Raw genomic sequence first — 13,739 nt, 5'->3', positions numbered from 1 at the left:
GTGTATGGGCAGAAGAAGAGGAGTTGGAGGAGTTGGAGGAGGAGGAAATGGGCAGTCATGCCAGTGAGGGGAGTGAATTCTTACGCGTTGGGACTCTGGCGCATATGGCAGATTTCATGCTAGGCTGCCTATCCCGTGACCCTCGCGTTCAAAGAATTTATTCCAGCACCGATTACTGGGTGTTCACTCTCCACGGTACAAGCAAAATCTTTCCACTCTCATCCCTGCAGAGGAAAGGAGTGTGAGAATGCATGAATACCAGCAAGCCCTGGTGCACAAGCTGAAACAGTATTTCCCTTCTGACAGCGCTAGCGGCAGAGTGCGTAGTTCTGCGGGACAAGTAGCGAGGGAGAGTAGGCGAGCAGGCAGCTTGTCCAGCACTGGCAAGGGTACGCTTTACAAGGCTTTTGCCAGCTTTATGTCACCCCAGCAAGACACTGTCACCTGTCCCCAGTCTCGGCAGAGTAGGTCTGATCTTTACAGAAAGATGGTGAGGGAGTACGTAGCTGACCATACCATCGTCCTAAATGATCACACAGCTCCCTACAACTACTGGGTTTCAAAGCTGGACATGTGGCACGAACTGGCGCTGTACGCCTTGGAGGTTCTTGCCTGCCCTGCCGCTAGCGTCTTGTCCGAGCGGGTTTTCAGTGCAGCTGGTGGCATCATCACCGATAAGCGTACACGCCTGTCGACTGACAGCGCTGACAGGCTGACGCTTATTAAAATGAATAAAGGCTGGATTTCTCAGAATTTCCAATCTCCACCAGGTGAAGGAAGCTCAACCTGAATAATTGATCCACTCCTCCTCCTCATTTTCCTCCTTCTCCTCCTCTTTGTACAGTAAAGCAGAGGAAACTGGCTATTTTTTGACAGGGCCCACTGGCTCTTGCTATAGTACTTTATGCATTTAATTTTTCTGGAGGGCCACCTACCCGGTCCTCTGTTTGAAACAATTTTTGTGAGTGCCACATACAGGCACTCAATCTATTCCATTTTTCTGGAGGGCCACCTACCCGGTCCTCTGTTTTAAAAAATTTTTGGGACTGCCACATACAGGCACTCAATCTATTCCATTTTTCTGGAGGGCCACCTACCTGCTCCTCTGGTTTGAAAAATTTTTGGGACTGCCACATACAGGCACTCAATCTATTCCATTTTACTGGAGGGCCACCTACCTGCTCCTCTGGTTTGAAAAATTTTTGGGACTACCACATACAGGCACTCAATCTATTCCATTTTTCTGGAGGGCCACCTACCTGCTCCTCTGGTTTGAAAACTTTTTGGGACTGCCACATACAGGCACTATCCAAATTAAATTGTCTCCATAGCAGCCTCCACACGTTGTCTCCATTGCTACCTCCAAAAGTCGTCCATATAGCTGCCTCCATACATCCTCCCCTTATCAAACGAGGTGTGTCAGGCAGAAATTTGGGTTGTTTTCATGGATTCCACATCAAAGTTGTTAACTTTGTCGCCACCCTGCTGTGTTATCCACAAAATATACTGGCAAACTTTTATGATTAACCGATATTATTTCAGCGCTTCTTGCACATCTGTTTACATTCCCCTCACCCGCCATATCCTAAACTTATAAGAACGCTACTACACTTGATCTTATACAAAAGGTTCTTAGAAGTGCTGTTTGGGGAGTAGCCTAGAGACAGGGGCTTGGATTGGCGAAAGCTCACCTGGCAGCGGAGCGCCAGCTCCATGCGCATCATGCGCTTCTTGCGCATCTGTTTACATTCCCCTCACCCGCCATATCCCAAACTTATAAGAACGCTACTACACTTGATCTTATACAAAAGGTTCTTAGAAGTGCTGTTTGGGGAGTAGCCTATAGACAGGGGCTTGGATTGGCGAAAGCTCGCCTGGCAGCGGAGCGCCAGCTCCATGCCAAGATCCAACTAACATAGTTTTAACTGCAGCACCTTTAATCTACTACTAGTTCACTGCCTCCATACATGGTCCCCTTATCAAACGAGCTGTGTCAGGCAGAATTTTGGGTTGTTTTCATGGCTTCCATGTTAACTTTGTCGCCACCCTGCTGTGTAATCCACAAAATATACTGGCAAACTTTTATCATGTACCGATATTATTTGAGCGCTTCTTGCTCACCTCCTTTGGTTCCTCTCTGCCACCCATTGGTTTGAAGCCTGAGTCCATTTAGGGTATGTCGCCATGACACTCTCTAGCCTGCTGCCGCTGCCTCTGCATGCCGTCCCCTATAGTGTCAGGGTCAATTATTGCATGTTTTAGATGCTATCTAGCTTCATTCTGTCACTCTGTCATGGCCATGCTGTTGCCCATAATTTTGGCATAATGGTGCGATTAAGCAGCCTCAGAGGCATCCATGCATGCTGCCCCTGCTGTTTCCTGTCCATTTCCGTGGTGTTTCCATCCTTTTCTGAGGTTCCCAGGTGTTTGGCCAAGCTTCCCTGTGCAGAGCCTTGGTCCCCTTGAAAAATGCTCGAGTCTCCCATTGACTTCAATGGGGTTCGTTATTCGAGACGAGCACTCGAGCATCGGGAAAAGTTCGTCTCGAATAACGAGTACCCGAGCATTTTAGTGTTCGCTCATCTCTAATAACTACTATAATACTGCCCCCTATGTACAGGGATATAACTACTATAATACTGCCCCCTATGTACAAGGATATAACTACTATAATACTGCCCCCTATGTACAGGAATATAACTACTATAATACTGCCCCCTATGTACAAGGATATAACTACTATAATACTGCCCCCTATGTACAAGGATATAACTACTATAATACTTCCTCCTATGTACAGGAATATAACTACTATAATACAGCCCTCTATGTACAAGAATATAACTACTATAATACTGCCCCCTATGTACAGGAATATAACTACTATAATACTGCCCCCTATGTACAGGAATATAACTACTATAATACTGCCCCCTATGTACAGGAATATAACTACTATAATACTGCCCCCTATGTACAGGAATATAACTACTATAATACTGCCCCCTATGTACAAGAATATAACTACTATAATACTGCCCCCTATGTACAGGAATATAACTACTATAATACTGCCCCCTATGTACAAGAATATAACTACTATACTGCCCCCTATGTACAGGAATATAACTACTATAATACTGCCCCCTGTGTACAAGAATATAACTACTATAATACTGCCCCCTATGTACAGGAATATAACTACTATAATACTGCCCCCTATGTACAAGAATATAACTACTATAATACTGCCCCCTATGTACAGGAATATAACTACTATAATACTGCCCCCTATGTACAGGAATATAACTACTATAATACTGCCCCCTATGTACAGGAATATAACTACTATAATACTGCCCCCTATGTACAGGAATATAACTACTATAATACTGCCCCCTATGTACAAGAATATAACTACTATAATACTGCCCCTATGTACAGGAATATAACTACTATAATACTGCCCCCTATGTACAAGAATATAACTACTATAATACTGCCCCCTATGTACAAGAATATAACTACTATAATACTGCCCCCTATGTACAGGAATATGACTACTATAATACTGCCCCCTATGTACAAGAATATAACTACTATAATACTGCCCCCTATGTACAAGAATATAACTACTATAATACTGCCCCCTATGTACAAGAATATAACTACTATAATACTGCCCCCTATGTACAGGAATATAACTACTATAATACTGCCCCCTATGTACAGGAATATAACTACTATAATACTGCCCCCTATGTACAGGGATATAACTACTATAATACTGCCCCCTATGTACAAGAATATAACTACTATAATACTGACCCCTATGTACAGGAATATAACTACTATAATACTATCCCCTATGTACAAGAATATAACTACTATAATACTGCCCCCTATGTACAGGGATATAACTACTATAATACTGCCCCCTATGTACAGGAATATGACTACTATAATACTGCCCCCTATGTACAAGAATATAACTACTATAATACTGCCCCCTATGTACAAGAATATAACTACTATAATACTGCCCCCAATGTACAAGAATATAACTACTATAATACTGCCCCCTATGTACAGGAATATAACTACTATAATACTGCCCCCTATGTACAAGAATATAACTACTATAATACTGCCCCCAATGTACAAGAATATAACTAATATAATACTGCCCCCTATGTACAAGAATATGTATATGAAAAACTTTATAAAAACATAAATTCTATTTTATTTCTCTCCAGTCGTTCTTGTATGATATATATTATGGATGATAACAATATGTTGTATCTAGTGGCCGCACTCCACGATCTCCAGTCCTTGGCCGCTCAGGGCACATAGATGTCCTCTATCCTGTTTCCAGCAGTCCAGCTCGGACACATCGGCCACGTGACAGAACCTGGTGGCCACGTGCTGTAGATCACAGCCCACAAGACTCCAGAGTGTCAGGCGCTGGTCCACAGACACCGATAGCAGGAGGTCATCCCGGAGAATATGGAGGCCGGTGACGTGTGCAGCGTGAGCGCAGGGGGCGGAGACTGAGCGCAGGAGCTGGACTCCTCCTCCTGGACCATCCTGGTCCAATGTTATCCAACACACACAGATGGAATTGTCATCTCCCCCGCTGGCCACCAGGTATCGGCCATCCATGGTCATCCGGACACCAAGACTGTTGATCCCACACTGGTGAGCGGAGATTGTAAGGCAGACAAGACCCAGATCTGTAAGGTACAGAGATATACAAGATGGATACAACTTTATCATGCCCCGCCCTCATGACAATGAGCTAGTCATGCCCCGCCCCCATGACAATGAGCGTGTCATGCCCCGCCCCCATGACAATGAGCGTGTCATGCCCCGCCCCCATGACAATGAGCGAGTCATGCCCCGCCCCCATGACAATGAGCGAGTCATGCCCCGCCCCAGGTAATGTAGCATGACCAGGGAGGTAGCTAGAGGGGTTTGTCTGTGTATGCAAGGCAATTTCTATATATATGTTCTATATTAAGGTGCAGTTGCTTAAAGGGGATGTCCAACCCATATTCACAGCTCCTATTAGGCGAGTCTGAAATTTTTGAAGGGGGTCCTATTCAAGATTCTTATCATTTAGTCAGACAGGATAGTTATAGAGAGGGTCCTGTCCCATTAATCTGAATGGTGTAATACTTCATTTATCCTGCGGGGGAGCTGTAGGGAAACATATAACTTCCTGGAAGCGATCAGAGCTGATCACTTTGGTTCCCAGCTGGAGAGGACTCCGTGATCACCTTAATATGAAGGGATCCTTCAAGTTAAAAAGGAATTGTACAAAGCAGAGGTCCCCTTTAATGTTGACTACGAGATACCGAGAAGCCATATGTTGTGTGTGTCATGGATCAGATGTTGTCACCCTGGGGACATCACTCAGCACGTAATGAATGTATAATGAGGCTCTTGCATGTGAAGGAGGAGGCACGTGAATGACCCGCTAACTGCCCTCTTCACTAAACAATGGATGATCCTCCCGGGAGACAGAGGCCACTTAAACGGGAGGTTATCAGTTACATGTGTGGAGTCATTCTGCCTCCATCCACACTACAGGACTACATATAAACTGGACATTCACAGGGGAGTAACCTCCATGCATCTAAATGTAATCAGAAGTCCCTCTTAAAGGGCATCTACCACTGTATGCAAATGAGCCTGAGGGGCTCCAGGCTCCATAGCTGTTAATGGAGCCTGGAGCCCCTGAGGCTAATTTTATACAATCTTTGCTTTAAAGGGATTTCTGGGATTGAGTGTGGGATTGTCACACTACTGACTACCAATCACATAAAATACATATAGACTCACCCTGCAGGGGGCGGTCCATCTGTCCCTCCGCCAGCGTCCTATCAGCAAGAGAGATGGTGCCAGTGATATCCCAAACCGCAATGCGACCATCAGTAGCGGCGCTGCACAACATGACCCTAAAATGGAGCGAAAATGGTATAAAACCCAGTAATCCTTTTATATTAAATTTCCTTTAGTGTCACACAGCTTTCCCAGGATCCTGAAAGGCAAATCTGTCCAATCCTGCAGCTAGAGATGGTTTTTTTTTTCATTAGCAATAGGTTCAAATAGGGTTTCTGAACATCATACAGATGGAGCCCAGAGACGAAAATACTGCAGTGGTTTTCTGGATGTTAAACGGCATCTACCACCAGGATGAAGGACTGTATGCAAATGAGCCTGAGGGGCTCCAGACTCGTTGTAATTGGAGCCCGGAGCTCTCAGACTTATTTGCATACAGTCCTTCATCCTGGTGGTAGATGTCTTTTAAGTGAAATATTCAGTGTTTTATGTCAGCTCATGTTTTTCTGCAGTTTTACCTTGAGTCGGCGCCGGATGTATGGACAAACGTCTCTACTTTCAGTACACACCGCTGGTGATGAAAGGATTCGGCTAACAACGTCATCTGGCGAGAGCTCTCACTCAAGACAAAGAACCTACAGAGACATAAAGGAAGTGCTGTACACGCCGATTACTCACAGGCGCCCCCTAGTGGTGGCAGCAGGCACAAGGTTATTCTATATATGCAATATACACATATAATGGGGTATGTATTGATAATTCACACCTTACAGATCCATCACTGCAGGCAGCAGCTAGAAACACCCGGGAGGAGGGAGTTTTACTGCTCGATGGAATCTCATCCACTGCTGCGACAGACAGGTATCTGAAGAAAGAGCAGAATCACATGAAACCAGGTATTACATAAAACCGACAGATTTATATAGTACCATATTTGCAGGAAATGATTATAGAGCAAGACAGATAGGACACTATGCACAATCTGTTCAGCTCCTCCTGCTCTATAACATGCTGCCTGCAGATAGGACACTATGTACAATCTTCAGGCAGCAAGTTATAGAGCAGGAGGAGCTGAGCAGATTGTACATAATGTCCTATCTGCAGGCAGCATGTTATAGAGCAGGAGGAGCTGAGCAGATTGTACATAATGTCCTATCTGCAGGCATGTTATAGAGCAGGAGGAGCTGGACAAATAGGACACTATGTACAATCTGCAGGCAGCATGTTATAGAGCAGGAGGAGCTGACCAGATTGTACGTTATAAAGCATTAGGAGCGGAACAGATTATGACATGCTGCCTGCAGATAGGACACTATGTACAATCTGCTCCTGCTCTATAGCATGCTGCCTTCAGATAGGACACTATGTACAATATGTTCAACTCCTCCTACTCTATAACATGCTGCCTACAGATAGGACACTATGTACAGAGTAGGAGGAGTTGAATAGATAGGGCACTGTGTACAATCTGCAGGCAGCATGTTATAGGGCAGGAGGAGCTGAACATATTGTACATAGTGTCCTATCTGCAGGCAGCATGCTATAGAGCAGGAGCAGATTGTACATAGTGTGCTATCTGCAGGCAGCAATTTATAGCGCAAGAGGAGCTGAGCAGATAGAACATTATTTACAATATACAGGCAGCATGTTATAGAGCAAGGGAAGCTGAGCAGATTGTACATAGTCTCCTATCTGCAGGAGGCAGATGACAGCACCTCTACTAGGATGATACCAGATAGTTACCTGGTTTCCGGATCTATCTTGAGCATCCTGTGCTTATTCCTGATTCTATCCCAGTGTTCGTCCAGCCGGTGTGAGGCTATGTGTATGACTTGACAAGTACCAGTGCCATCACCCTCCTTGTCTTGGATCAACAACCGATAACTCTCAATCTGGGCTCGACCTCCAGAGGTGACCAGTAGAGTAGAGAGGACATTATCTTGACACTTTGTTCTGGCTAACGCCAAGGTTTTCACACTGGAGAGATGATCACTTATGGTGGAAAGGCAATGGAGGAGCTTAGTCCTTCTATTGTAGGCCCATATATTAACGGTGGTGTCTTCACTGCTGGTTATGAGGACGTCAAGCCGTTCCTGGCTGGAATTGTCAATTGTTCCGACATACTTCACGCTGGTCAGTTCTCTGCCGTGCAGGGAGTCCTTTAATACATTCTGGATTGTTTCGATTCGTTGACTGCGGTGAGTGAATACATCACCAGATTTAATGTAGGTGAAGACTTCCATTGGACCTTCCTTCTTGTAGCTCCAAGATCTATGTCCTCCACCGCAAGGGACGCTACAAAGTTTCTCATTCGTTCTAGTGCTCCATACCACAAAGTCGGTGGAGTGGAAGCCGAGGACCTGCAAGTCTCCGTCGGGTGTGAAGGAGACACATTCGATCCATTCCATCCCCTTGCAAGACTTGAGTTTACGGAGTATAACCAACTGGCGGCCTTCTAGCTTCAACTGGCGGTAACACCCATCCCGCCCACTGCTGTAGACAAAGCCTTTATGGTACACAACCGACGTGACACCTAATTTGCCATGAAGGCCAAAGAGAACATGGATCGGCTCTAGTTCTTGACCATCTGGGTCAGAACTTTCAAGGTTGTTGGTACTTGGTAAAGACTCATCTTTGATGCACTTATTTGAATCCTCCATTGGAAACAGCACCAATGAACCTCTGCGGTCACCACATACGATCAAGCCTTCTTCAGGTACTAAGGCTATGCTGGTGTGCCACCTCTGCTTGCTGTTGGGTAGACGGAACCTACACTTTTCCGTGACCATTGTGATATCTCCAGAAATACAGGAGACTTCAAGCCAAACTATAACTCCATTAGCACCAGAGGAAAACAGGCTACATGTGTCTGAAGATGTCTGCGCTGATGAGGTAACCCAAGTCAGGCTGTACACTTTACCTTCATGCTGCTTGAACTCCTTACAAGTTAGAGCAGAGGAAAGTGAGAAGATCTTAATGCTGCCAGTTATGTTCCCAATGGCACATAGGATGGAGTCCCCCAATCTTGTCACCTCCAGGAGGCCATATGATTTATAGCTCTGGTCCTCCAGGACCACGGTCCATTGCTTAGTGATAAAATTATAAGTGCATATAAAACCCAAGTCTGTCATTACAACAAGACAGTTGATATCTGCTAACGTTATGGCTTTTGGGACCCCAATTTTCTTTGAGGCATCAAAATTCAGGTTGAGAAGATTACTATTGGATGAAGGCGTTTTGTGAATTTGCCAAAGTCGGATACCAGAGTCTGCCCCGCCAGTTGCAACCAAACCGAGTTTGTCCTGGACGGCGACAGCTCTGATGCCTCGGCCTTTGTGACCTTTGAAATTATGGATAATGTCACCAGTGTAGCTCCACACGATGCAGGCGGAGTCTTCACCGATACTGATGATGACGTCTGGGAGGAGTCTGACTGACCACACCCGCGCCTGGTGCCCGTATAACACAAGGAGACACTGGACATCAGGACCGCAGTCGGTGAGGTCACCCACTTTCCAAACCCTGAGGCTGCGATCATCTGAGGCCGAAGCCAAAATGCCCTTCTGCTCATAATGATATATGCTGAAGATGACCCCATTGTGCCCGCTAATCCTCCTTCGAGGCTCTACTCTCCCTTCTTCATTGGGTGGGTCAGACATTCCCCAGATGACTAGCTGGTTGAACACAGTCCCGGAGACCAGGGTGAGATCTTCCCAGGTTCTTCCAACAAAGTGAGCCGAGTACAAGATGCATTTCTCCGAGCAGTGAATTTCCTTCAGGACTTGACCCTTCTTATAGTCATAGTGAGCTACTGAGTTATGCCCCAAGGCTATGCCAAGGTAAGCGGCACCCTGCGAGCCATCTGCCAGCCACTGAACATCCCATATCCAGTCATGCAGCTCTCGCAGCTCACAGACTCTGGACAAGGTTACTGTATGATCTCTGCTGCAGAAATTCAGGACGATAAGACCCTTACTACCAAACACACACAAGATGGAGACGGAAGAGTCTGATCCGGATGTCTTTATCCCATGAATGGTGTAACCTGCAAAGACGTTCTCCTTCAGCCTCAGAGACGGCAAACAGCTACTTCTTACATTATAAACAGTCAGATTGGGGCCTTCACCTAGAAGCAAAAAAACATTGATTCTTAATACTACATCATTATTACATAATGGTAGTCACAGAAATTCTCTGGGCACCTAAACAGTTAAATAGCAATAATGGAAACGGATGTGCATTGTATAGGCAGAAAACCCTACAATGTAGGACTCTAAGGAACAATCTCTGAGCGGCTGAATACTGTATGTTGTCACCCAGGTTCCCTAGAGACTTAAAGGAGCTGTCCAGAGATTAGAAGTTATCCCCTATCCACAGGATACGCATTTTGCTCCGCCAGAGTTTGTCTTGTATGGCAACAGCTCTGATGCCTCGGCCTTTGTAATTATGGATAATGTCACCAGTGTAGCTCCATACGATGCAGGCGGAGTCTACACCGATAATGATGATGACTTCTGGGAGGAGTCTGACTGACCACACCCGCGCCTGGTGCCCGTATAACACAAGGAGACACTGGACATCAGGATGTTGTGACCCAGGTTCCCTAGAGACAGATTTAAAGGAGTTGTCCAGAGTTTAGAAGTTATCCCCCTTTCCACAGGATAGGGAGATAACAAGGTGATCAGACCCCCATCAATCTCAACAATGGGGCCCCCTACCATCTGAAGAAAGGGGACCTGTTCTCACTAATGGGTGTAGCGGCAGTAAGGGCATGAATCATGCCACTCCATTCACTGAATATGCGTGTGCTTGGACATGTCTGGCGCTCCCATAGAATAGAATAGAAGGGTGCAAGTTCTTTCTGACGCTTTATCCATTATTGAGAACAGCATCCCTGTTCTCTAAATCTCTGGGGTTCCCACAGTCAGATCCTGACAAATCACCTTGTTATGACTTATCTTTTAGCCTACATATTATTCATTCTTTAGCAATAAAGGAGGAGATGTGTGACAATACTGCACAGCCGTGCTATTCAGGGCTGTATAAAAGTTGAGTGACGTGATTTACAGAAGCTGCAATGTTGGTTATATTTAAGAAGATGTAACAGATACAGCTAAATGGGAATTTTTATGTTTTTTTAAGGAATAAGGAATTAGGTGGAACAGGGCCACACATTGTGGACTAGAGCTTACCCGCCAGAAGATGGTCGCCCACAAACTCCAGGGCAGTGATAGGAGCTACCAGCAGCTGCGACTCCATTGTGGTCATACAGAGAGAGGCGTTTCCACAGCTTCCTCCATTAATCTAAAAGTCAAATAAAATAATTTATATAAAATACATGATATTATATACATGGCTGCCTCACAGCTTTAAGGATAAGAAGAATCTGGTGGGACAACTAAGGATAGGAGCCCCTCAGGTGCCATAGGTGCTCTATTCACCGGGGGCTCTTAGGGGATTTCCAGGCCCCCTCTTCTAGTAATTTCTGAGGTTACCAGAGGTCAGAGCAATGTAATGTAGAAGCGCACAACCACAGGTTGTATTTGGTATTATAGCTCAGATCTATTGTAGTGACTGAAGCTGAGCTGCAATAACATGCACAACCTGAGGACCAGGGTGGCGCCGCAGAGCAAAGAAAATAATCACATTTGTTTTGCTCAGGGACTGATGATTTACTAGACCTCTAATTAGCTCAATGGTTGTCAGCCATGCTGGGAGTTGTAGTTCTGCACCTACCAATGAGCACTAGGGCTACATACAACGTTGTATCACAGGTTTATCAGTCTGCAGTGAACATTAGGACATCTCTTAAAGCCGGGGAACCATAATTCCCAGCATGACTGCCTTGTAAGTGGGAGTCATGACTCTCACCAACACCCCTATCACTCCTGTCATACCCTAATCGGCCATTGAGTGATAAATTGTATACGATTTCCCTCTTATCAATAATCTGCCAGGTTTCTCATACTCACACATGTCTTCTACAAGCACTTCCGCCCGGACTTGTCACGTGCTTCGGCCTTGTCCCTCCGTCCAATCACTCAGCAGAATAGCGCAGTCTTTGCGAAATGTAAGCTACGTCGTGATTGGATGATGAATGACAGACCCGGAAGTGATTCAGTGTAGCCGTTGCTAGGTGATAAGAAGCCCCGGGGCGAGTGACCTCGCTCAAAATGTGGCTGTATCAGACTCATATTGTAATAACTTGGACTTTGTACCTCAGGCCCAATAAACTCATATCCAGCCCCAGATGGTAATGGTTAATTTCTTGCAGACAACTATCACAGTGCTGCAGTGTAAAGCATGAGGGAAACCTATGGGAAGAGGGATAGTTGTATATAATGTCACAGATCCCCATAGGAATACACTTAAGCTCATGGCTGCATCAGATTCATGACTTTTGCTACAGGGACACATTGAGGATGAACAACTTAAATTATAACCTACAAATTCTCTGTGGCGGTCATACAGATACCTGCAATACCAGACACAACCTATAGACAGGAGTGGCGCACTATTTAAATCAATAAAACAAAAGCAATCATGTTTTTCAAATGGTTGATATGCGTCAACTTCAGCTACAACACATTGGGGCTCATTTACCATGGGTCGTGCTGCTCACTTTTGTCGGAATGTGCACCTTTTCGGGGATTACACGGCTTGCACAGGTATGTAACGAGTGTCTGCGCTGGGATATTGGCGCAGCTGTGCCGCTTCCTTTCGACACAATATAGGGGGCGCTCTGTTGGATAACCGACTGATTCGGACTGAGCGCGGGATTTAACTTTCAAATTGTGTTGCAAGACAAAGCACTTACATGCACCAGGAAGAAGAAGGTGAACTCCGGGGACCTGAGTGGGGAAGCGACACATGCAGGATATCGGGCGCAGGATCTTAGTGATTCGCGGCACAGGGCATTATACACGGACAATGCACTTACATGCACCAGGAAGAAGAAGGTGAACTCCGGGGACCTGAGCGGGGAAGCGACACAAGCAGGATATCGGGCGCATGATCTTAGTGAATCGTGGCACAGGGTATACGTGGACAATGCACTTTCTGTGAACTCCAGCGGAAACATAAGTAAATGTGCCTCATTGTGACGCCAGTGATGACACATTTTACTAATTTCGTCCCAGCAATGAAAGTGAATGCAGTCGTGTTGGAAATATGTCACAAATATCTATTACATTTGGATCTTTCTCTGACATTGCTTCACAGGAATTTGCAACACAACTACATTCACATTGATTGGGCCACATTTATTAAAGTGTTTGCGCCAGTTTTCTGTCCGACTTTGCGCTGAAAAGAACATGGAAACTGCTTGTACATGCAGTTATTAAGTGTTTGCACCAGATTTGTGTCCACCGCGCCAGAAAAGTCTGCACCTAAAGGGGCAGGGGGCGCCAGATTAATAAAGACCGTGCCCAATTGTTTAATAATCTGCCGCATTCTGCAAAGAGGCAAACAGGGAGTGCGACCGGTGACCTTTGATGGAATGACAGGTCTGAGTAAAGTAGTGAGTGTGTAGTTTTTAAGGACAGAATCCATCATAGAGGCAGATCCCAGAATCTCAGATCCCTATTAGCCCCTTATTACACAGGTAAATAGATATAACAGGAATTCATATTATTATATAGAGGTGTTAGTGCACCAACTGCTGGCTACAAAGGATTATATCTCTGTTCTCTTTTCATTGCAAAACTCAAAGTCCCATAGTTGGACCCCTAGTGGTGTGACATTTGTATGTGCATCACTAACCCCTGATTACCCATTTGCTATCTTTGCTATGTCGGTCACTAAGGGGGCTTAGGATAGGCCCAGCCTAAATTGTGCAGGAATTTCCAGTGCAGGGAAGAGCAGTGACTTGGATTTCGTATGACAGCCGGGCCACT

The 13,739-nt window shown here is 45.4% G+C and overlaps 1 protein-coding gene across 3 annotated transcripts; it reads right to left on the bottom strand.

The window, feature by feature from the left end:
* Positions 1-4,177: 4,177 nt before the first annotated feature.
* Positions 4,178-11,920, bottom strand: WDR6 (WD repeat domain 6). Of its 3 annotated transcripts, none has more exons than XM_072127335.1 (7): positions 11,817-11,920; positions 11,037-11,148; positions 7,588-9,970; positions 6,611-6,709; positions 6,363-6,479; positions 5,845-5,960; positions 4,178-4,733 (listed from the first exon to the last, which is right to left on the bottom strand). In XM_072127335.1, exons 2-7 carry the CDS (start codon positions 11,110-11,112, stop codon positions 4,303-4,305), a joined length of 3,222 nt encoding a protein of 1,073 aa, XP_071983436.1. In that variant the 5' UTR covers positions 11,113-11,148; positions 11,817-11,920; the 3' UTR covers positions 4,178-4,302. The 3 variants fall into 3 exon arrangements, with proteins under 3 accessions (XP_071983436.1, XP_071983437.1, XP_071983435.1); XM_072127336.1 differs by lacking the exon at positions 11,817-11,920 and adding an exon at positions 11,742-11,813; XM_072127334.1 differs by lacking the exon at positions 11,817-11,920 and adding an exon at positions 11,581-11,735.
* Positions 11,921-13,739: the final 1,819 nt, after the last annotated feature.

The sequence above is a fragment of the Engystomops pustulosus genome, chromosome 10, assembly GCF_040894005.1.
Source record: "Engystomops pustulosus chromosome 10, aEngPut4.maternal, whole genome shotgun sequence".
NCBI classification, from domain to species: Eukaryota; Metazoa; Chordata; class Amphibia; order Anura; family Leptodactylidae; genus Engystomops; species Engystomops pustulosus.
Note: the sequence above shows the minus strand (reverse complement) of the source record. Positions and strands in the feature narration are given on the sequence as shown.

Bases quoted from the DNA above. Each gene is read 5' to 3' on its own strand.
- WDR6 (XM_072127335.1), bottom strand. From the start codon at position 11,112: ATGACCACAATGGAGTCGCAGCTGCTGGTAGCTCCTATCACTGCCCTG. The intron at 9,971-11,036 runs GTAAGCTCTAGT...TTTTGCTTCTAG, and splicing joins GGGCGACCATCTTCTGGCGG to GTGAAGGCCCCAATCTGACT. The intron at 4,734-5,844 runs GTGAGTCTATAT...TGTACCTTACAG, and splicing joins GATGGACCGCCCCCTGCAGG to ATCTGGGTCTTGTCTGCCTT.